The 22,643-nt window shown below is 39.9% G+C and overlaps 1 protein-coding gene across 1 annotated transcript in view; it reads left to right on the forward strand.

Moving 5' to 3' along the window:
• The window catches only part of FHIP1A (FHF complex subunit HOOK interacting protein 1A), a gene marked incomplete at its 5' end in the record, with an annotated part of 38,781 nt that extends 17,423 nt beyond the window's left edge, over positions 1 to 21,358 (forward strand). The window contains 7 exons of the mRNA XM_082482282.1: positions 5,462 to 5,629; positions 9,320 to 9,399; positions 10,806 to 10,993; positions 11,497 to 12,537; positions 16,155 to 16,333; positions 16,606 to 16,744; positions 20,875 to 21,358. Of these exons, the coding sequence (XP_082338408.1) occupies positions 5,462 to 5,629; positions 9,320 to 9,399; positions 10,806 to 10,993; positions 11,497 to 12,537; positions 16,155 to 16,333; positions 16,606 to 16,744; positions 20,875 to 21,125 (2,046 nt within the window). The 3' untranslated portion in view covers positions 21,126 to 21,358. The remainder of the gene's footprint in view (positions 1 to 5,461; positions 5,630 to 9,319; positions 9,400 to 10,805; positions 10,994 to 11,496; positions 12,538 to 16,154; positions 16,334 to 16,605; positions 16,745 to 20,874) is intronic.
• Positions 21,359 to 22,643: the final 1,285 nt, after the last annotated feature.

The raw sequence follows: 22,643 nt of genomic DNA on the forward strand, positions 1-22,643 counted from the left end.
TTCACCTTACGGAAAAGCGTTTGGACAGCTGCTGTAATAGGTGTAAAGCAAGTGTTACTGGAAAACTTTGAATAGTCTTACGCTTTGGAGAAGCCCATCAATACCTACGAAACAATTTTACTGGCTATGGAGGATGTATGTTAAAGGTGCCTTTCACTTTTTATATCAAACACTGCAGTTGAGTGAATTTTGACCTGGTATAAACTGAAGCAGTTTATAAACATAAGCTGAGGCAAATTGAAGCACTTCTGGTTTTCTGGTTCCCCCAGTGTGCAAACTTCCTCAGTCCCTGATCTCACATGGTATCCTCGTCTTTTGCCAGGACAACTGTTCTGTTATGGGAGACTGACTGAGCTTAAAACTCACCTTTACTTTCTGGCTAATTTTAACCTGAATCAATTCCCTAAGACAATTCACTGTGCAGTGAATTGAACCATGAGCCCTTCTGCCAGTATAAGCAGTGGGCAAGAAGCTGAAAATGAAGAGAAAGGAGAAGAGAATGCAAACGTTTGTTTGTTTGGTTTTTTTAATCAGTGACGTGGGCTTATTCCGGTTTAAACTACTCGTGGATCTTGAAGATAAGCTCTAATAAGGACATTCATGGTCTCTTCGTAGGCAATATGAAATCCTTGTAAGGAAGGGAAACGTGAAGGGAAGGGAGGAATCATGATAGCCATATTCCTGTAAGAGGGCATGAAGCTGTAAATTAGAAAATATATTGTGTGGCTCCCAAGGGAAAATAGCCAGTAATAAAGAATCAGTGCAATTGGTCTAACATAGTGAGTGTAATATATTAAACTGAACTCACAACGACAGTAATTTCTGGCTCTTTGCTATTACTTGGCACAGTGACTTGTAAAAGCTGGATCTCTTTACAGTGTTCTGCCTCACCATCTAATCAGTCATCAGAGGAGGCAAGCAAAGATTTGCGAAAAATTATTACATAATTAGAGAAGGGTATTACAAGGCTAAAAGTGGCTTTCTGTTTTCAATAATCTCTAATCAAGTATCTGTCTGGCTATGAAGACTCTCAGGTAGTCCCTCTTGCAGGAGATTACATCTTAAAAAAATATCTGCGACAACCGATTATTATATAGAAAAACATGTGGATGAAGTATTTAAATGGTATCTTTAGACACTTTAAGTTTATATGTATATTGAAAAAAAAATTCCAACAACTTTTAATTGTTACCACTGTGGATAATGAAAATAGAAATTGTAGAATACTGGTCTGATTAATGCAATGAATATGGATTTTTCTTGTTTTTCATTTTCAGTCCTACAATTTTATCTTAGGAGCAAAGATTATCCCTGGTCTTTAGCATTAGTAGAAGCGATCTAATGCAAGGGGTGCTCCTGGTGGGTTTTTATTTCAGCTTTTTGTAGCAGTGGTGGATTTCAATGTTGCTGAAATATCTTTATCAAAAACATAGCTTGACATTTACTTACTTAACAAAGGGCTTTTCTAGAAAATTACCGTGTCTTAATTTTATTAATCTTCCTTTGTAATGGTATTTTTCTTGATACTTGAATTATCAGAGGTGAAGAATTTTCAAATTCAGATTTTCAAAATCAGATTTGTGGATGTGTGGAGATTTTGGCTTGTTTTTATCATCCTTTCAAAGATATTCAATTCTGAGGGCTAGCTAAAAGCTTACTTACAAATTATAGTGTAATCAATGTTTACAATGATATAAAGTTTTTGTAAACTGCCTCAGGATCTGACTATAGTGGACATGCTTGACATGGTTAGTAAACGTTTTGTTCTCTGGGAATGTTTGCTCTTTTGTTGTTTACCTAATTTGAATTTATTAGAAATTTGTTGTTTACTGATTTGAGTTTATTAGAAAGGATTTCCCAACTTTCCCTAAATCTGTCTCACGAGACATTAGTTTAAGAAGAGACAACCAGCAGGTAGTCTGAATGAAGCTTAATATCGTAGCTTTGTTATCTTAGAAAACACAGATCTTCCATAATAAGTGCACAAATTGAATGAGCCTCACTTTCAACACTCAATGTATTATGCATAATGCAATCTGTAGAATAGGTTTACAGAGTTAAAAGGGGTTTTGCTAAGGCTGGATTTTGCCTAGTGTAACTGATTTCTCCAACGTCCTTCTCTAGTTAATTGCAAAAAAAAAAAGTGAGCTCTCCAGAGGCTTATTTAGAGCAGGCTAATGTATCCCATTGAGTAAAAGGAAAATTAGCCTCATGGAGCTAAAATTAGCCTTTTTGAATACTTCTCTAGGTGCTTCAAGTCTTCAGAAGTTACACTTACTGGCAGATATGGTAAAAGGGAGAAGCAAACCCAGAACGCAAGGTGGCAAAATAAGATATAATTGTAAAAGCACAGATGTCTGCTTGCCAGGTTAATTGATCTTTTTCCTAAGCTGCATACGTGGCTTTCATTTCAAATGCTGAAAAGCAGTATTTTTGTTTGACTCCCTCTTGTAAGGAAACAGAAGGATGGTCTCTATGCTGGTTGGTAAGGACAAGTTGTGCACAAAGACGCACTGAGAGCACTGTAACTTCTAGGCCACAATAGCATTAAAATTGCTTGTACAGAGTTAACTTGCCTGCTTTTTGAGTGTTGCACAGGGACCTGTGAAATAGATCTTAGCTTCATTTGTTGTGAAAGTTTGAAGGAGTGTTGTGGATAAGGCAGTGTGGTTTTGTTGAAAAATGAAAAAAGATGCTTAGAAATCCATTTAAGTCTTGACAAAAGTTAGTCGTCTTCCCTCTTTCTCAGAAAATGGTTAAGCAGATTCAGCAACTTCTTTCCCAAGAAGAACTAGAAATTAAGTGTAATGTGGCACCCTGCACAGAAAACCTCGATTCAAACAATTAAGATTTAACAAGGTTATAAGTAACTCCTCTGTGAACTGTTTGGGCTTCATTAATCATTGGTTGGTCTTTCTAGCTCAGTTCAGTGGTATCAGTGAAGTGTTGGCGATGGTAAACATGATTTCTTTTTTTGTCTAGTTCCCAAGCTGTTAGGAGCACTGAATGCTCTCTCAGAATGGAACATTTCTTTTCTAAAGTAGTCTCTAGGTGGCTTTCTTCTGCTCTTTGTTTCGTTCGTGATACGCACTCTGAAAAGAATATGATGCAAATGTAGGATGAGTTGTCCAAAGAGCATTCATTTCAGAAAAAGGTCACTGCCCTTGTGAATCTGCTGGCTTTTCTTGCTTTCATTTGTAGCTTCAGTATTTTATACATATACATAGGTAGTTCCTCTGCTGTCAGTGAACATCTGTGAAACCCACAGGCCAAGAACATGCTTCCTTTTCCCCAGAAAGGATGAAGGAGAAGTCACACAGAGACATGATGATGTATTACTTCTGTCTGGCCTTTCCTTGGCAGAGGGTTTAAACTCTTCAATGAACTGTATGCTATCATAATGATGTCACATGATGGATTTCTTGGGCTTTGCTTTTTACAGTTTGCTGCTAAAAAAAAAACCCAAACCAAAACAAAAAAGCCACTTCTCAGGGCAACAATCAACAGCTTTCATCAGAAAGCCATTTTTTTACCCCCAAAGTCCCCACACCTTTCGACTGTTGCAAAAAGACAAAAGAATCTTGGCTCCCACTGGGAACAATTTCCTTTGGTTTACAACCCTGGTTTGTTCTCTGAGCAGGTTTTTTGGTGGTTGAAATGTGGCGGTAGTCCTATAGAAAAGCATGTGTATGTACATTAGCATATTTTTTCTTTATCATATGTACAGTAATACAGAATTTGAGTTAAGGCTGTAGCCACAGTGCTAATTCTGGCAATTTGTAACTTTGGAGTGCTTAACCTAGTAATTTTGTTGTTTTTTCACTTGACACTTGTGGGGGAAGGAGGAATGAATTCATAAACCGTATTCTGAGTTGGAGCATATGTTAATAGATATTATTTTGTGAAAGAACTCTATTCTCATTTCTGGTTTTGGTAGCACGGAACGTACAACTTCAGATCTAGAAAATATATCTAGCTGTTGCTTACTTAGCCTGCAAAGTTCACAGATCCTGTAAAAGTGTGCCTCATTCCTTTCCTTTCACTGTTATATTTTAATGCTTGATTTTGACCAACCTTACTGCAGTAAACCAAGAAGCTGAACTTATTTCCCATCCTGGTGAAAAATTTGACTGCTGCTACTTCACTGGTGCTTTGTCTTTAGTGCCAAAATGAACTAGTAGCCCACTGTTTGTATTAAGGAGGGTGTAGTTGAGTATTAGAATAAAGCCTCAGAATGAGAGTGAATCAGTGACCTGAACTTTAGAGCTTCTCTGTGTTCTCCTCGTTGGTGCCCCCTCTCCATAAGGCCTGCAGGCTGCATACAGCATTCCTATGTTCTGTGTAACCAGCCAGAAGCAGCTTGTGATCTTAAATGCTTTAAAGAGAATGTTTGCAGCGTGACATTACTGTGTACGTGGCTAACATGCAGCATAATGGAACAGGGATTTTAATATTTACAGCATGTTACGTAAATGCTGCCCTTCTGAGTATTTTCTAAATCCTCTTAGCTCTTAAGTGACAGCTTTGATTCTTTTTTTTTTTTTTTTTTCAATAAAATCAGCCTTTTCATTTATCCAGCTAAGTTTGGTAAACAAAAGATTTTTAATACTTCCTTTCATATAGGCAGATTCTTGTATTTAAGGGTTTATCTTTGTGCACTTAAGCTTATTAGGTTCCTGGGTAACTATTTTTAAAAAGCTGACTTTGCAACGGCAGTGCAGGGTGCAGAGGTGGCCTTTGGAATTTTCTGTGCTTTGCCAGTGCATACTGTGAATAGATAAGCTCCAAAGGATTGCCATAAGCAGAGCAGTGTGGGTTATGGTATGCAAATATTGCATGGATGTTTGAACTGTGTTTTAATATACAAATAGTAGCAAAAATATTTGGTTTATGTATGTATATACATAATCCTTTTAAAAATTGAGTGAGATGAGGAATTCTGCTGTGGGAAAATAAAAAGAAGGAAAATTGTGGCAAAATTCGGCATAGCTATGGGGATTTTTTCTTTAAAGCTCTATAACCAAACATAATTTGTACTGTGCTTTAATTGTGCTCTATCATTTATTTCTAATAAAGTGGTAGATGCAGGTATTCACAACATCTGAAAATGCTTCTGAAGGATGACAGAAGTGTGATGCAAAAGAGCTGACATGAGCAGAAAGGTGGTGGGGAGCTTCTAACTTGATTTGGCGCTTTGTATTTCAGTATGTGTGAGATTTGGGGTGTCAGTTTGGAGGAGGGTGTGGTTTTCTCATGGGAAAGCAAGACAGAGAAGAAATGGGTTCAAAATGCCTGCGAGTCACTCAGAAGCATGCTTTTTCTCAAATTTAAGAGCAAAGACCTCAATGTTTTTGTGGCAGTGTTATGCAAGAAGACCTTAGAGTATTTGCCAGGTATACAGTTTCAGAGGATGGATTTTATGTGTGCAGTATGTTGGCATTTACATTATTTTTGCTTGTAGGTGACTGTGGAAGAAGTGATGACTACTACTGCATATCTGGATCTCTTTTTGCGTAGTGTTTCAGAGCCAGCCCTCCTCAAGATTTTTCTCCGTTTTATTTTGCTGCACCGACACGAGAATGTGCATATCCTAGATACACTTACTAGCCGAATCAACACACCATTCCGGGTAAGACAAGAAGGAAGTAAGTTCAGGTACTCGACATGGATGTAGGTTAAATATTTAAACAGGAGATTCCATTTATTCAGTGGGTATCTGTTTAACTAGGAATTTTCTGCCCCTCCCCAATGTGTGATTTCACCACCCCCTCAATTTTGTGTGTGTGTGTGTGATGACATTTAGCTACCACTATACTAAGTTGATAAATATGTGAGGTGGTTTCACACATACAGGAAATAAGATAGAGGGAGATGAGGGCTTCTGGAAGTCTGGATTCTGTTAGAAGATTAAAGGTAAATTTGGAAGTATTTTTATCTTGGATACTGCTGAATTAGTGCTGCCATAGATAACTCACCCTGGGACTTATAAATACACTTGTGGTGAGGAGCATTTTTGGTCTTTGGAGTTTTGCCAAGCAACAAGCGTTTTCAGCTAGTCCTTGTGGAGGTGATGGGAGCCCCATAAGGATGTCTCCAAGTTGATCCAAGTTGTGAATTGCAGTATTGCCCATATATTGCTCAAGAATGAAGTCTGTATTGTTGTAGCATGTTTGCTTAACTGTGATGTTGCCTGCTTTATTCTTTGATTAAAAGAAGGCGCCTTCTTGCTGAAGTGATCAGATTGCTGCTTCCTGTTCTTTGCTTTCACTCCCCTGTGTAGTAAGGTTTATCTCAAATTTGCAGTGAGCCCATCTCAGCCTGGGCACAATGCACCACAATGGCTGGAGAGAGCTAGCTGACAGAGAGTAGAGTAACCTTTGCTAACAGTTGGATCTTCTGGCAGAGAAAATGACTACTTGTTGTGCTGGACTACCCTTCTGAGCTTTGCTTGACTGGCAGTCTTGGCTGAATCTTGTGTGATGCACAGCACCACGGATGAAATAAAGAATATTGTTTTAGTGCAGGTACAGGAGAAGCCAGAACACCGGCCTATGCGTTAAATTTGTGTATTAGGGACAGTAGCTTCATCTGAAATCTGTTTTGAAATGCAAGTGCATGCAAATGTGGATATATGCTGCTGTTACTGCATCTCTAAGATGGATTAACTCTGAAAACTGAAACAGCTTCTGTCGACAAAAATGCAAATGCTGTTGTCTCTGCTAATCATTAATTACTGTTCCATAGGCAAACGAGATGGGAATTGTAAAGAATCCTGCAGCCCTGAGCAACTCAGGATCTCAGCCAAAATGGTTCTGTGATGCTAAATGAGTTTTCTGCAGTATAGCTTGGCCAAGTGCAAAAGCTAGAACTGCAGTCTTCTGTGTTTCTATAGCACAAAAGCTGCATACATTATTATTGATGAAAATACTTATTAATAATTCACAGGGTTAAACTTATGTTCATACAGGTGGCCAAAAGGACTTGTAAAAATACTATCCTCTTTGCCTCCTGAGCATATATTAAATTTTTTCTTTTTACAAAATACAAAAATAGACTAGCTTTACTTGTTCAGATGATTCCTGATTCGCAATATGGTTGCAAAGACAAGTAAGAAATGTTTCCCTGAAAGGTGAAATTTCCTAAATACAGGAAAAGTTAAGGCAGTAGCAAGTGTTTTTGAACTTTCACAGTATGAAGAAAAGTTGGACTTGCCTCTTAGTAAATTTCACAGAGGAAACGAGAATTTCCCGTAGCTAAAACATATCTTGCATGCAAGGATCTGGCTCTTTCCAAAAGCTTGTTGTGAAGCTCTTCAACTCCTATTCCTATGAAGAACCCCAGTACTGTTTTTTTCTTCTTCTCTTGCCCTTTTACTTTCTCCATGTATTTCTGTAGGCACTAGGTCTTGGACTAACTAGCACCTTCCTGTTGGCTTCTAGTACAAGCAGTGGACAGTGGTGACAGGGCAACAAGTTTGAGCTCTGCTTTGCTTCACTGCAAGCCAGCTCATGAGCATTCCCTGGTTCCCTTCTCTCTGCTTTTTCCTTTTCTTTTGTTCTTCTCTGAGTGTTAGTTCAATGACCAAACTGGGGAAGGCAATCAAAGAAACTTCCGCTTTTCAGAGGTTCTCAAGAGATGTTCATTTAAACTTTGTCGTTTAACTATTCCATAGATACAGCCACCAAGTAAGGGAAAATACATGGATGTACATATATTTTTCAAGAAATACACATATTCATCTGGTCTTGGTAACCATGGGCAGCCAGCCATATTGTCGGGGAGCTAAGTTACTTATCTGAAAGAAAGAACTGAATATGGTGAAACAAAGAGTCTTTAAGTTGACATTTTTGAGAAAGCATGGGCTGGAGAGAAGAACATAGCAACATGCTGCGGCAGAGCTTAGAATAGGGCATTTTAACAGTGAGAGTAAGGGAAGTGACTGCAGAGAAGAGGAGGAAATTCCATAGTGTGGAGGAAAGCCATGTCCAGGCTGGATGCTGGATTTAATCCTGAATGAATTACAAAGGATGTTCAGTGACTGAAAAAATGAGGTACAGAAATATCTGTAGCTTTTTCCTTATTTTGTCCTAATCTTCTTTTGTTAGCTACTGAAAGGTGCAATTAATTTCATATATTAATTATTTGAGTTTACATAATTCATATAGGAAGAGGCAAGATTTAAACACCAATTTGAAACTCTAGCAGAGGGTCGACCTAAGCCAATTCTCGCAAGAGTCAGCCTGGTCCTGGAGTCTAAGTCAGCTGTGAGATACTGTGTCTAGGAGAGAGCAGTGCAGGAGAATGTGTCCAAGGACTTAGGCATTAAAAGGCAGGGAGATGATGGTGCTGTGGTCCATGAAAACCCTTGAAAGCTTACAGCTCATGCTTCTACCATTTTGGACATAACTGGTCTAGCAAGCATCTGGCAGGTAGAAATGTACTGTATGATAGCTTTGAAAGTGTTGTATATCTAATTAGTGACTAAAAAAAGCCTGTAGAAGTCCATGGTTCTAGTCTGTCCTAAAGCCAGTGTGAAAGTGGGATGCCTGTCATAGAATGGGCATGATTTTTGTATCTGCTGAGTGTTACTACTGAAGTACCTAGTTATGGGTATATTTGATCAGACCTTTGCCAAAAAGGCAAGCATGCAATTCCACTGAGGAATCCTATTTTTTTTTTCCTTTCTCCTAGTCTCACAGGAAGGATCTTTGCACTTTGCTGTGGTTCCCAGAGATTCAAATGACCTGTAGTGAAGGGGTTGTGAACGTTCCATATAGAGTAGATTCTGATAAACATGACTTGTTTAGTCCTGATCTATGTCAGTACATTAAGCTATATGTGTGGAAGCATTCAGCTTCTTAATGTGCAGAACACTAATCATTCCTTATACTTAAAGCAACAGAAACTTGAAGTGGTTTATAACTTTTCTTCCAAAAAAGACCTTGAGTTGGTTCAATTTCTACATCAGAATTAAAAACTAACACACTATCTTGGAAGTTACAGGGTTCACTTCATGCTGAGTTAAATTAATAAATTTGAGTAATATTAAAGACTGGCAAATTACTGCTTTTTTTTTTAATTGCTTATTTGAAGGAAAATTCTGGATTGTATTTTGTTAAAATGTAACACGTTATGTGTATAGCTCTAGACAACTTTAAAAACAAAACCCCCTAGGGGGATTGACAAAACGAAATATCATACGAACAGTGCCTTATAAAGCATGATGTTCTGGCAGAGCCATTTTGTAATGTAGTATGCAGGGAAGATCAGAAAGGTACAATTTCCAGAGGAAAAACTGACATCATTTATAATTTTCCAGCTCTGTGTCGTCTCCTTGGCATTATTCAGAACGCTCATTGGCTTGCATTGTGAAGATGTGATGTTACAGCTAGTTTTAAGGTAAAGCCCAAACTCCTTTTTCCAGTCTTCATCCTAATTCTGGGACATACAGTCTCTGCCTGTGGATGCAGAGCTGGGTGAGAGCACTCCAAGAGAGCAGAAATCCAAGCAACTACAGAGATAAGAATATTTATGATCCTGACAAAAGTCTACCAGACCTGAAGAAGTGTGATTTACCTCCTGTGATCTTCAGGAGCAAGAGATTTTTCTTGTGATTTATTTCTATAAAAGTGAGAGAAGCTAAGAATATATTTATCACCTCCAACCTGCTTATTCCCTGTTTCTAAATGTATAATTCTTCTCTCCTGTATGTTTTCTCTAGTGTATTGTACTGATACAGAGCTAAATACTTGTTTGCAGCTTCCGCCTTCTTTCTTGTTTTCTACCTCTTTGATTCCTCTCTTACTGAGACTACTGCAGATTCCGGAACTGTTGTAGGTAGATTGTTATGTGATGTACTAAATGTATTGATTATTTTTGCTTTTAACTGATGGTTCTATGCATTGCTTCAGAACACTCACTTATAATTTTGGTGTGTGTATTAGATGAGAATTGATTATTTATTTGAAAATATTGGTGCAACTAAATTGGGCTTTTAGCACTGTAGATCACATGAACGTTTCAGATACTGTCTGTCCCTACACCCACAGGCATTGAGGTGAAATTCCTTATAGCTCTGGCTGTTGTGCCTGGGAATGCTGTTAGGACCTCTGTGAACTCAAGTATGTTGCGACTCTAACAGCAGTGCTTTATTTAATCTCCTTTTTGTTTATTTAGGGAATCCTTTAGAATTTGTTTGCATTTTAAATGGAAAAACATCAGTCCATTTAACAGAGGCTCTTTAATAAAGTGCTTGTAAAAAGTTGCTCTAAAGAAGGCTGTGCTTCCTCTGTTCCTTGTATTCCCCATAGCTTATTCCCTCTTCTGCCTGAGAGCTCAGTCTTTAGTGCAGTAGAGCACTTTGATGACTGACCCTCCTTTTTGCTACCTGCTTGTCTGGTACATGTAAACTTGTTCCCTCTGGATTTCCCAGGAAAACAAATAAATTAAGAATTCTGAGATGGAACCCTGCTGGCCATTGACATCTGCCCATCCCACACTTCCTCCATCCCTTCTTACAGCAAGTTTGCTCTGACCTGTGAAGGATTGTTCACTTCCCCGTTCTAATGCAACTGACCTCCTATCTCTACTCGTCTTGACAGTTCCTCAATCAAACTGTAGTTTCACAATATAGAGAGTCAGGATTTCATGCCCTTGAGAGGTTTAGAATATGGATCACTGTCAAGATTATTGTTACTGTTTCTTTTAATTTGGACAGGGCAGGAAGGTGGGAAGGGAATTTTGTATCTGGTTGCTTTCTCTAAGGTGAAAGGATGATGAAGTAATACTAGACACTGCTGTTTCAGGTATCTGATCCCATGTAACCACATGATGTTGAGCCAGCGGTGGGCTGTGAAAGAGAGAGACTGTTACTCTGTATCTGCTGCAAAACTGCTCGCCCTGACACCAGTCTGCTGCTCCACTGGGATCGCCTTGACACTTGAAAGCCAAGGAAAAGATTATATTCTATGGACAAAAGCAGCACAAACTAAAGGTAATTGGTACTCAGGGGAAGACCAGATCATGAACTGAGTTTGATTTGGTAGCAGCTCATGGGAGGAGGTGGGCAAGGATGCGAGGGGGAGGAAATGTGGTGGGCAGCAATAAACTGAGCAAGCCTGAACTGGAAAGCTTATTTAATTCCTTCCATGTGTCTACTGAAACCTTGTTTTAACAGCTATTCAAATTGAATATGCATTCATGAAAGTAATTTACAGATATATGACTGCAACTCCTGCTGCTTCAGAGTGGTTGCTGTTTTAAGGTTTGAATGCAGGGTGGTCTCTTGGAAATCCTGAGTTGCAGCTCTGTCTTGGCAATAGGAGTAAGTCATGTATGTTTATGAGCAAATCTCTTAATCTTTGTGCTTTGATCTTCCCACCTTACCGGATGGTTGGGACTAAAGACTCTACCTGCCATGTCTCATTGGCTGCCTTGCTGGAGAACTTTCGGGTTGTTTTATTATGCTATGGTATGAGTAATCTTCTTTACTTTCAGATTCTGGTAGACGCTCTTCTGAATCTGCTTGCATTGTGGAATATGGAAGAGCTGTGGACATCAGCTACTTGCAGTACTTGGGGGAAGCTCAAGAAGCCATCCTCCAGTGTCTGAAAGATTGTAAGGTTTGGTCTGCCTTGTATGATGGAGTAAACCCTGATCCAGACACCTTTATCCAAACGCTTGCTGAGGAGAATAGTACAGATGTGGAAAACCCCATGTTTCGGCTCCAGCAAAGGACACCTAGCACGTGTAGCTCCTCTCAAGTAACTCCATTTGGTGAGAAGATGCAGTTGGAGCTAGAATGGGATGATAGCTATGACACAGGGATTTCTCCTGGTTCTGATGTGAGCTCACCACAACCGTATGATGATATGGGAAGCACAGAGATGCAGCCACCTGCAGAGCCACCGAAACACATTCAAGAAATGAAAAAAAATGCCATCATGCTCATCAAAGGATCTTACATAGAGGAATCAGACTTTCAGGATGATGTTATGGTTTACAGGTTATGTGCCCAGAAGGATACTCAAGATGATGACAACTCCAAGGAGAAAACTTTAAATGTAGCCAGAGAACATGAGGTCCAAAGCCAGACTGTGGTCAATGGGCCTCTTGCAAAGAGCCAGCAGGAAATCGACTTGGATGAGCACAGTAAGAGAAATTCAAGCTTGACTCAAGGTGTAATGAAAGAACAAATAAACCAGAAAATAATGGAGATTGATCCACAGCCAGACTTAGAGTTGAAGCTTTCTCTTCAGGAGGCAGATTGTAACTTAAGTGTAAGACTGCTGAGCACAGATGGTGAGGATTTCATTGCACAGTATGACAAAATTATTAAGGAACTGGATCCAAACAATGCAAGCTTAGAAGAGCAGAAGTTGGATACTCCTGACCCTGTCTCTCCTGCAGAAGAGGAGGAGGACTTTGAGAATTTCTCAGCAGACACCCCTTCTGCAGAGAGCATTTCATCTCCCTTTGGACCAAAGGAGGATGTCTCTCCCAAGCACGCTACCAGGAGCCAGAGTGCTCCATTTACAGGTGGAATGTCCTGTCAATTACATACATACCAAATACAGGAAGGGAGGGTGATTAAAGGTGGTCAAATGAGATCACACTGTGCGGCACAGGGAGCAAGCATAGAGCAAGGGACAGTCCTGGCACTAAAGAGGGTATAGCCCAAATAGCTGAGACCAGTCCAAGGAGAGTGAGAGATCCAACGTGAAAGCAGAGCAGAACAGTCAGTAAACGATGGTTGCTCAGGGTTTTTTTGGCTGCTTGTGTTTTGCAATTGTTTAAAATCATGAGCAGGGGTTATGTTGTTTGTATGTGAGAGCTCCATCATTCCTAGAGAAAGCTTTTGCAATTGAAAGGGGATTGGAGTAACTGTTCTAATATACAGAGTGCAGGTAAATAATTTGTTTTTCTGGTGGCTTTCATCTCTGATGCTGTGGTCGTGGTATATCATGTTGCCATTTTTTTCCTCTCTGCCATTTCACATTTTAGCACGAGGTGGCAGCACTGGTGCCATGTCGGTACGTGCCGGTCTCCATGCTCTGCCCTGGCATCCTGTTCCTCCCATGTCAGGTCTGCCCTCGCTGTTGGTATGCTTTTCTGCCTTGAGCCAGGCAACAATTTAAGCTTGGTCTCTGCAACTGTCCAAGCCATTCAGGAATGACAGTGCTACCGGTGGTTAGAGGGGGATTTTGATCTGTACTTGTACAGCTCCTTGCACTGCGGTCTCCTGGTCTTTAATTAGGTCTCCTAGATACCACAGTAATGCAAATAATAAAAAATAATAATGTATCTAGGTTTCCTCATCCAAAACAAAATCTCTGTAAGATGGTGTCTTGTTCATTTGAAAGCCAGGGGAAAACATTAATTTGTGTCCATTGAAATGCAGCCCTTTCTGGTCAGCTGTGGCCAGCATGCCTAGCATTGTTTCTTAATTGAAAAATTCAGCCTGTTTTTCAATCAATTTGCTATTTTTGCTGTGGTGGCAATTTCCTTGTGCCAGAAGCTAATCATATTCAAACCTTTCTGTTTCCCATTATCTGCTGTCAAATGTAGCTCAAAAATGTTGTCCCTGTCTCTCATTCTTCATCTAGTCCCTCCCTCCATTTGTTCCTGTCCAAAAAACCCACACCAAAACGACCACCTCCCCCCCACCCCCCAAAAAAAACACCCAAACCCACCACAACTGAGAAAAACAAAGGGAAAAAAGAAGCTCACAGGAAAAGGCTTGCTGTTTACACCCTATCCACAACATGTTTTACTTTTAGGCTGTTTACCTAGCGTTAGCAGAGATCTTAGTGATTACAAGTAAGGAGGTGCTCATAACAATACCTCAGAAACGTTGAGATTGCAGTGTCTTTCAAATATAATAATATATTTAATTTGGAATGCTGTATTATGTTTGTAGATGTGTGTGATACAGATTTCTGGTTGCTTTCACTCTTTTGGGATGCTGTCATGGGATGGGGTTTCTCTCTGCAGAATCGAATAACTGGATAGTTTCCCACACCCAGTAAGTGTCAGCAGTGCAAAGATGTTCTCTTCAGGTCTATGGATCTATGAAGAAAATGTCCTATTGGTGTCTGTATCCAATTTAAAAGCATTAAACACCATCATCCCTGTTTTCCCCTGAGCAAGAAAGAATGTAGTGTTCATGAACTGGAATTTATATTCTGTCCTCCCTATACCCCCCTCTCCTTGCCCCCCCCCCCCCCCCCCCCCCCCGATAAGTGCCTGACTTCATAGCCACAATTTTTTTATTTCTCATCTGTTTACTCTTGTTTCTTACAAGGCCTGCAAACACTGCTTAGTTCCTCCGATTCTCATTCCAGTAATTTCTTGGGGGAAAAAGTCTCTCTACCGCTGAGAAATTTTTTAATATATCTTGGTAACCTCTCTTGCAGTGGCATACAGCACGTGTAACAAGTACTAGCTTCAGCTTTACCTACTTAGCTTTGAAGTCTGACCTAGAGGAGAGAAACAGTGATATATCTCGACTCCTTCTCCTGCAATCCCTCTTGATACAGTAGAGCTCCCACTGCACTGCTGTCCTCAGGAGCTCTGTGAAAATGTCTCTGTGAACATAAAAGGGGAAGTCATAGGTTATGTTGGGACAGGAGAAACTGTATCTCAACAAAAGGTTTTGGGGCTGCTCCATTGGATACTCAGACAGGGGGGGATTCCTGCAGGATGTGATAGCGACCTTCACTCCGATGGCTCACATGGTGGGTGAAAGGTAGCAGCCACAAAAAGCCTTGTCAACACTGGCCCTCCTACTTTTCCTCTTGCAAGTGGAGTTGTGCCGGCATTAGCCATGATAGATGAGACTCAAGGGAGTGCTTGCTTTGTACTCACGGTCTCTATAAAATGTGATAGACTTTAACCTTTAGTGATGCTCTATTAGGTGAAGTGGCAATGTAGGCACTTCTGATTTGATCCTTACCGTTGCGCTGGCCCAGAATTTCTTTAGCCTCTGCCATAGTTTGCAGCAGGTGTATTAAACTGGGCTAAACTCTGCCCAGGTAGCTCGAATGGCAGCCATTTGCTAGCTGAGGGTAGCTGGAATGGGATCAGATTATGGCCACCTGCTTGACTCTAGAAATCCCCATGGCATGCATCTTGTGTTAAGGACTAGGGTGGGATGTTCAAAGTCAGCAGTGCTGTAACTGTGTCACCCAGGGATTCTTCTGCGTGGACTCCCTAGCTTTTACACAGCTAGAATGGGGGGGGGGGGGAGACACGGACGACTGGGTGTGGGATGAGGGATGTTTCGAAGACTTTACTCGTGATCAGGTGACTCTTAAAGACTGCCTGAAGCATGTCACCAGCTGTACCGTCTAATGATATGTATTATTTGGTTAAAGTCATGCTCAGCCTTGCAAAGGTTTCTTAAACTTGAACACTAAGGGTTTATGTATTTTCATGGTAAATGCTTCTGTATTTCAGTGGCTATCCCGCAGCATGAATACACAAACTAAAGCTATTATTTACTGGTGACATTTATATGATAAAGCCTACATCTTCCAATAATTTTGCTTATAAATCTATTTTAATGTCTTCTTTGCTTTGTGTGACTGTTTGCAGTACTGAAAATGCCTTCTTGTGCTGTGAACTATCACAGGTCTTGATTTTTATGTTTGGAGTAGCATTTTCATATTTTCTTTAGAACAGCACAGGTTTTTGATAAGTCAAGAAAGCTAGCTATAATTTACTTTGCCCAGTCCTTGCATAGAAATTAGGCACAACAAGCATAAAAATGGCAGATTCTGTTTGCATTTGAAGTAGTGATACCATTCCGATTAACTTCAAGGGGAATAGATCAGTAGCCTATAGCATACTAGGCTAAATGCCTATTGGCACATGTAAAGTAGAATAGTTAAATGGCATGTTAAATATGCTATTAATGTAAACTCATTGGCTAGCTAGCGAAAGTGCTTCTATTCACAAAAGCTTTTAACACCTCTGGTAAGTCTATTTTTTGTTCAGATACAGTTTGGGTTTTCTCCCTGCTGGCTTTAATTAGCGTGTGGGAGGTCTGATTTGGTTGGTTATGATCAAAATTCCTTTTAAATGCCTATTTCCTAGATCGTGGGATTTTTCTTCTGTGAAAACAAAAGCATTGGTTCCTTCTTCTTTTCTTGCAGGACCATTCATCAGTGTAGTGTTGTCGAAGCTGGAGAACATGCTGGAGAATTCTTTGCATGTAAATTTGCTGCTTATTGGGATCATTACTCAGCTGGCAAGTTATCCACAGCCTCTTCTTCGCTCCTTTCTGCTCAACACCAACATGGTGTTTCAGCCTAGCGTGCGGTCACTTTATCAGGTATTTGACCACAAGCATTAGTCATGCCTATTGGAACAGTATTTTTAAACCTTCTGTTATCTTTTTTTCAGTTCCACCTGTTGCTTTCCCACCTGTCTGAGAGCCTCTCGTCTCATTTCAATGTTTTAATTACGTTTGTGCAAAGAACTGGAAATTCTGTATGACCATAACTTTTGTCGTAACTCTATTTTAATGCAGCTAGAGAAAGCCTGAGTCTGTGGCTGCACTGGGAGCAAGGGAGGAAGAAGTAATTGTTACTGTTGTTTTGGCAGGTGCTGGCATCTGTGAAAAATAAAATTGAACATTTTGCTTCCATTGAAAAAGACTTCCCAGGTCTTCTCCTGGAGGCCCAACAGTACTTGCTTTTTCGTGTGGATATGTCTGATGCTGCGGAAGAATTGCTAACCAAAGGTAAATGTTAACCATACTCAGAGGAGCGCTGGGTGGAATGACTCACCGGTTACCTCTCTTTGTTTTCTACAGCATGATTAAAAGTAGGTGTGGTGCGTTGTGAATATCATTAAGCAGATGCACCCTTCTGACTTGAAACTGATGATGCTCAGTAGACCGTAGTGTATGGATCTATTTGGATATTCTTTGCTCTTTAGAAGCTTTTATTTGCTACAGAAAATGTCTGTTTAAAGGAGTAACAAAATCAGCTCTTGGCTCGCTGTCAGTTTGGCCGTAAACAAACTTGCTTTCAAGGCATGAGGTGAGATGGCATATGTGCATGATTTCATTTTATTTTTAGCTTGACCTTCGGCTAGTCATTGGTTCTTTTTTGATAAATGTTAGGGAGGACAGAAGTCTAGAATGAATTGGTTTCTGCCACAGTTGAATAAGGCTTCATATCATGGTTTGGGCTACTACTGAAGGAGATAGATATTAGCCAGAAAACTGCTTTCTTGAATGAAAACCAAACCAAACCAAAATAAAAAGGGTTGGGTGGGGCGTATAAAAGCCAGGACACTTTGAGAGCAGTGGGGATTTAAACAGCTATCATCCCAATAAGCCAGCTTTCCAGGGGACTTCTGTAACATCCGCTTCTTCTCAAGCATAGTGCAAGCTACCACCTGTCTTGATAGTTACCAGTATTTACACTGACTTGAGGGAGGCTAGTGAAAATAAGCAAAACGAAGAGTCTAATGTTCTAACATTCTAACAATGTTCTAACTAAGAACTTTCCAGATGCAGCCAGGCAACTGGTCGAGTTGGGGCCCTGCCCTGGGGATGTGCTTGTTCTCCCTTAAAAGCCAACTTCCCATGTGATGGGAATGTGTTGAATTTGGTGAGTGCAGTGACCACAGTGATTAAGAGCTGACTCAGCAACAGGGTTCAAGAGAGGCTGCATTTACAGGTGTGTGCGTAGTCGTCACTGGGAGTCATTAATAATCACCCACTCTGCCTATACCTTTGTGAAGTTGTCGATACTTTTTTTGGATTTCCAGAGGTATGGAAAGCAGGACTTTTTATATGCCATTTTCACTGGGTTTTCATTTTTCAGGGCTCTGAATAATAATTTACCTAGTTTCTAGGAAGCATGGTATATGTTTGTAAGCTTTGCAGTACATCTGGTCTATAAAATTACGATCTCGCTAAGACTGCTTCTCGAAGAACTAGTCCGTGGAAGGAGCCTGCTGTAAAGGAGCTATGCATTGCAAATGTCAGTAGCATTTTAGGCTCTGCATTCTGGTGCCATAGATTAGAAAGCCTTACAATTAGATGGCATTGTAGCTAGCACATGGGAGATGCTATTAGGAGGCAGCATTTAGTGCCCTTTTTTTTTGGCTGCTGGCAATAAGAACTTCTATATAATGCATTCCGAATGGCATTTATTTATGCTTCCTATTTAACATCAGTTTTCTTCTGTGGGCTTCAGAATTTGCCAGGTTGACTCATGCTGGTCATTATTTAGGAATTTGAAACAAGGCTGCTTAGTCACCCTGTTGGTACGTTTTCTTCTGTGTTGTGGCAACTCCTGCAAAGAAGGCACCTCTTGACAAATAGATGGAGAGTAAATAAGTGTCTGGATAACTGCAGACTTGGTTCCCAACAGGACTGGTGATGCAAGTACTTGAACTGTAATTCTTGGGGCAAGTTGGTTCAGTAGTCTATCAACCCACGGTAGTTCATTATATTAAGAAGTGCAAGGTAGGAACTGCTACAATAGTGGTAAATGAAAAAAAAAAAATAACATGAGGAACTCCCATAGTTCCTCATGTTCCTCATGCAAAGATTCCTTTGCATTAGCTTGAATGCCACCTTTGAGCATCATGCAAATTAGTTGTTCTCTGAGGGTTTCTTCCCCAAATGGAAGTGGTGAATAACCCCCAACGTTTTCTCTACAGGTCTGAGCATAACTGGCATCCTACAGAATTCACACCTGAAAAATGGAAGCCAGACTTAGTGGGAAACACAAATGTAAAACCAAAATATTCCAGAGCGTTTCCTTTCTCTTGACACAGCAATGACCTCAGAAGGTGTTTGAGCAGAAATGGATGATTTGTTATTTTCTGCTTGCAGTAATATGTCGTTTTCTTACACAGTCACTTGGGTTCTGGTTAGATATGTAGAGCTGTCATGATGTAGATCCCGTATGAAATGCTGCCTTTCTTTCAGTGCATTGGTGATAATATCTCCAGAGTACTCGTTTTCTCAATTTCTCAATTGAACAATTCAGTTTGCATCCTCACCCTAGAAAGAAGTGGACAATCCTGGTCAAAGGAAAAAAATCAAATCCCTTATCCCTGGTCCACCTTTCTGTGTTTTTTTTATTTTGTGGTTTTTTTTTTTTTTTTTCTCCCAATAGGCAGTTAAATCTAAATCAAAAAGTTTTTAGGGATATGTATCAATTTCTGTGCTTTTTGAAGGGAAGGGTTTAAAAAAAAAAAAGGAAAAGCTTTGACAGTATACTAGCATTCTGGTTATATTGGCTAAATGATTTAAAAAAACTTAAAATATTAATTATGAAACATTTTGACATTAGAAAAATCTTAAAAAAAATCTTCAAGGGAAACTCAAAACTTTCTTTTCATTGTAATTCATAATTTAAGTAGTTTTTCCTCCCACAATCAGAATTTTTTACAGAACTGAAATTCTTGTGCTCTGTCTCTAGTAGATAAAAATTTGTAGTATAACAATATGAATGATTGATAACTCTGGAGTTGGAAAGGTTTTTTGAAACTCGAGAAAAGTACAACTCTGTTAGATGATTAAGATGAAATTTCCTTTTGAGTACTTGAAGTCTGCAGTAATTCCATAGTGCCTTAAGAGAACTACAGGGAAGGAAGAAATGTACAGAGCTGTTGAACAGAGGGATTGCTCTGCAGTGTCAGGCAAGGCATTCATCTACAGGTCCTCGCTTTAGCTACTGGTAGAGGTTTCAGAGAAAGGTGGTGTAACCTGCCACTGAGGTGTTTTAACATAAACTGCATGCACTTTGAGAGAAACCTCTTCTTAATGCAGCCATGTTGCATTTGGCTTATCTGCAGTATGTGAATTAATATGACGGTCCTTTATTATTATTATTATTTTTAATGATTTACTCACACAGTTCATGAGAACACTTGTAACACTTGTAAGTTAGACAGGATTTTATCTGTCTCCACTTCTGGCCTCAATGGCATCTTGTGGCAGTGAGTTCTGCAAGTTAATTTTTCTTTGTAAAGTATTTATTTCTGTCAGTGTTAAATTTTGTCACCTTTTTAGTTTCACTAAATTAATTATCATTTAATTAAAGTGCAGCTCTGCTTCAGGTTGAAACAAGGAGCAATTGATTGAAATTTAAGTGCTGCTGTCAGTGTAATTCCATGCGTTCTGATGCTTGAGCCCTGATCCTCTGAACTCTGGCAGCAGAGATCATATAGCAGAGCACACAGTGGTTTTCACTTGCTCTTTTTTTAATGTTTGGTTGCTTTACATGGAGTTAAAGGTAAGCGTAGTTAGTGGTGTTACAGCTGTAGAAAAATCAAATTTTCAATTATTTTTCCCCTTAGTTTCTAGCTCGCTTCGAACTCCCATGGCGATTTGATAGCTTGGCCTCAAACCCCCATCTACACGGTGGTTCATGGGGACAGGATAGAGAAAGAGAGAGAAAAAAGTACAGTCCAAACGATATTTTGATCTCGGGTAAGGCTAGAGCACAGGATCACTTAAACTGAGACAACCATGCTGGGTCTAGATGGGGAGATATTATCCGCTATTTCATAAGGTAAATCCATATTACTCTTTCCCTTGACTCCTCTTCTGCCCACGTATTTCTCTCATCAGAGCTGGAGCTGAATAATATATAACCTGGGGAAAGATAGCTAATAAAAAATGCAGTATAATCAGGCCACATAGAACTTGAAAATGTTGAATTAGTGGAGTATCTCCCTGCGTGGTCTGGGTACTGCAAACTACAGCTCTGAACACAATCCTTGTAAACTGGGTTTGGACACTGTACAAATACTGTGTGCTTAATATACTGAGTCTTTTCTCTTTTTCTTTTTTTTTTTTTTTTCTTTTTTCTTTCCTCTCCTCTCCTCCTTTCCTGGCTTTAGGTAATGTCCAGCACAGCAGCAATGTGGGGAAAGGATGGAACCTCTCTGAAGCTTACCCGGCTGTACTCCAGCCTTTCCTGGGACAGAAAGGCAAGAAAGGCCTGGCTCATCCTGGCCTTCCCGTGCACGTGAGGAATGCCGTACTCGCAGCTGCCCTTTTCCCAGAGTTCCTGAAGGAGCTGGCAGCACTTGCCCAGGAACATTCCATTTTATGTTACAAAATACTAGGGGATTTTGAGGATTATTATTAGTGGGTTTTTTAGATATGTTTTGAAAAAAAACTTTTGGAGCTTAAACAGATTTTTAATGCAAAGCTGCTTACAAAAGAAGGTTGTACTTCAATATTTCCTGAAAATACTTGATTTGAAGGGGGAAGAAGGAGGCAAAATGTTGTTCCACCTTACCTTATATTAGGCCTTATAATTTCCCTCTGTGCTACGTAACTTATTTGAGAGATTTCTGATACTGCTCTTACTGCAGCTTCTCCTCCTCTTTACTCCTTTAGTGTCACTGATTCCTGTTGAATTTCTGCAATAGACACTTGTAGGCTGGCTAAGAGAGGCAAACGTTTTAGCTTCTTCTGTTCCAAAAATACTCTTCTGGATAACTTGTTAGAAGACAGTTCGGAAAATTATTGTCCCACAGGGACAGTTCAGGGTGTAAAAGTATACGCAAAACCTGCACAAAACCCCTTTATGAGAAGGGCTGTGCTGCTTCACGTCGTCGTCTTCTTCCCCCCTTCCCTTCCTTTTCCCTGAAATGGGTTCTTACTGATCCACATCTGAAGCCCTCTTTTTAACTAACTGCTCAGGTTTTCTGAATTCAAGTGATCTTATGTGTATTAAACCCATGACTAGCTGAAAGCAGGTGCTGGACCCTACACATACCATATTGCCTTATGTTGCAGACAGATCTGCAGCTATCAGCTGTTGGTCTTTGAAGTCAAGTGAACTGTGTAAGTGGATGTGGATTGCAGACTGCCTGGAATTTTCCTTGCAGTTTCTCAGCATTCTTTGATAACTACTGCATTGCTACCTAAACTCTCAAGCATGCCTTATTTAGTAAGATTTGCACAAAGTACAAAACACAATGTTTCTATGCAAGCTGTAATTAGTAGGTAGGTTGTTTTATGCTTATTTTAATAAGCTAAAGAAAGTTATTCAATATCCTTTCGGTAGTATTAAAAGGACAGCAGGCTGTTTTTGGCGTCTTTTTTTTTTTTTCTTTTTTAAACAAAAAAGGTTGGCTTGCTCCTGAAAGCTGTTCTGGTTTATTGTTAATTTTTTTGGTTAAGGGAAAGTTAAATACTATTTGTTTACTTTTAATTTAGGTGTTGACTTTTCCTAATATTGCACTTTTGGGATGGTGAGGGGAGGACCAGACTATTCACCAGCTGTGGGAGAGGAAGGAGTAACAGGGAAAGCTGTCTGCTGGTGACTAACTGCTTGAGAAAATTCTCTTCTGTGAGTAATGGGCTTCATTAGAAGAACCCCAAACATGATGAATTGGTGCATCACCGCTGCATTTCATCTTATCTTAGTAGCATAATTGTGCTTCCAGTGTGCTGTAGCTGGCTACATATCGAGGGGCTTAGTTCAAGAAAGCCTTAAACCCCTTTGTCCAGGAAAGAAACTAAAAGTGACTCCAGGAAATCTGAGGAAACAGAAATCAGAAATAACACTTGAATACATTAGTTCTCCTGCTCATTGTAATTCTGTAACGTGGGATGCTCCACTTAATCGCATCCTGGTTTTGAAACACACTTTCTC

This window comes from Vanellus vanellus (genome assembly GCF_965231255.1).
Source record: "Vanellus vanellus genome assembly, chromosome: 4".
In the NCBI taxonomy this organism is placed as follows: domain Eukaryota; kingdom Metazoa; phylum Chordata; class Aves; order Charadriiformes; family Charadriidae; genus Vanellus; species Vanellus vanellus.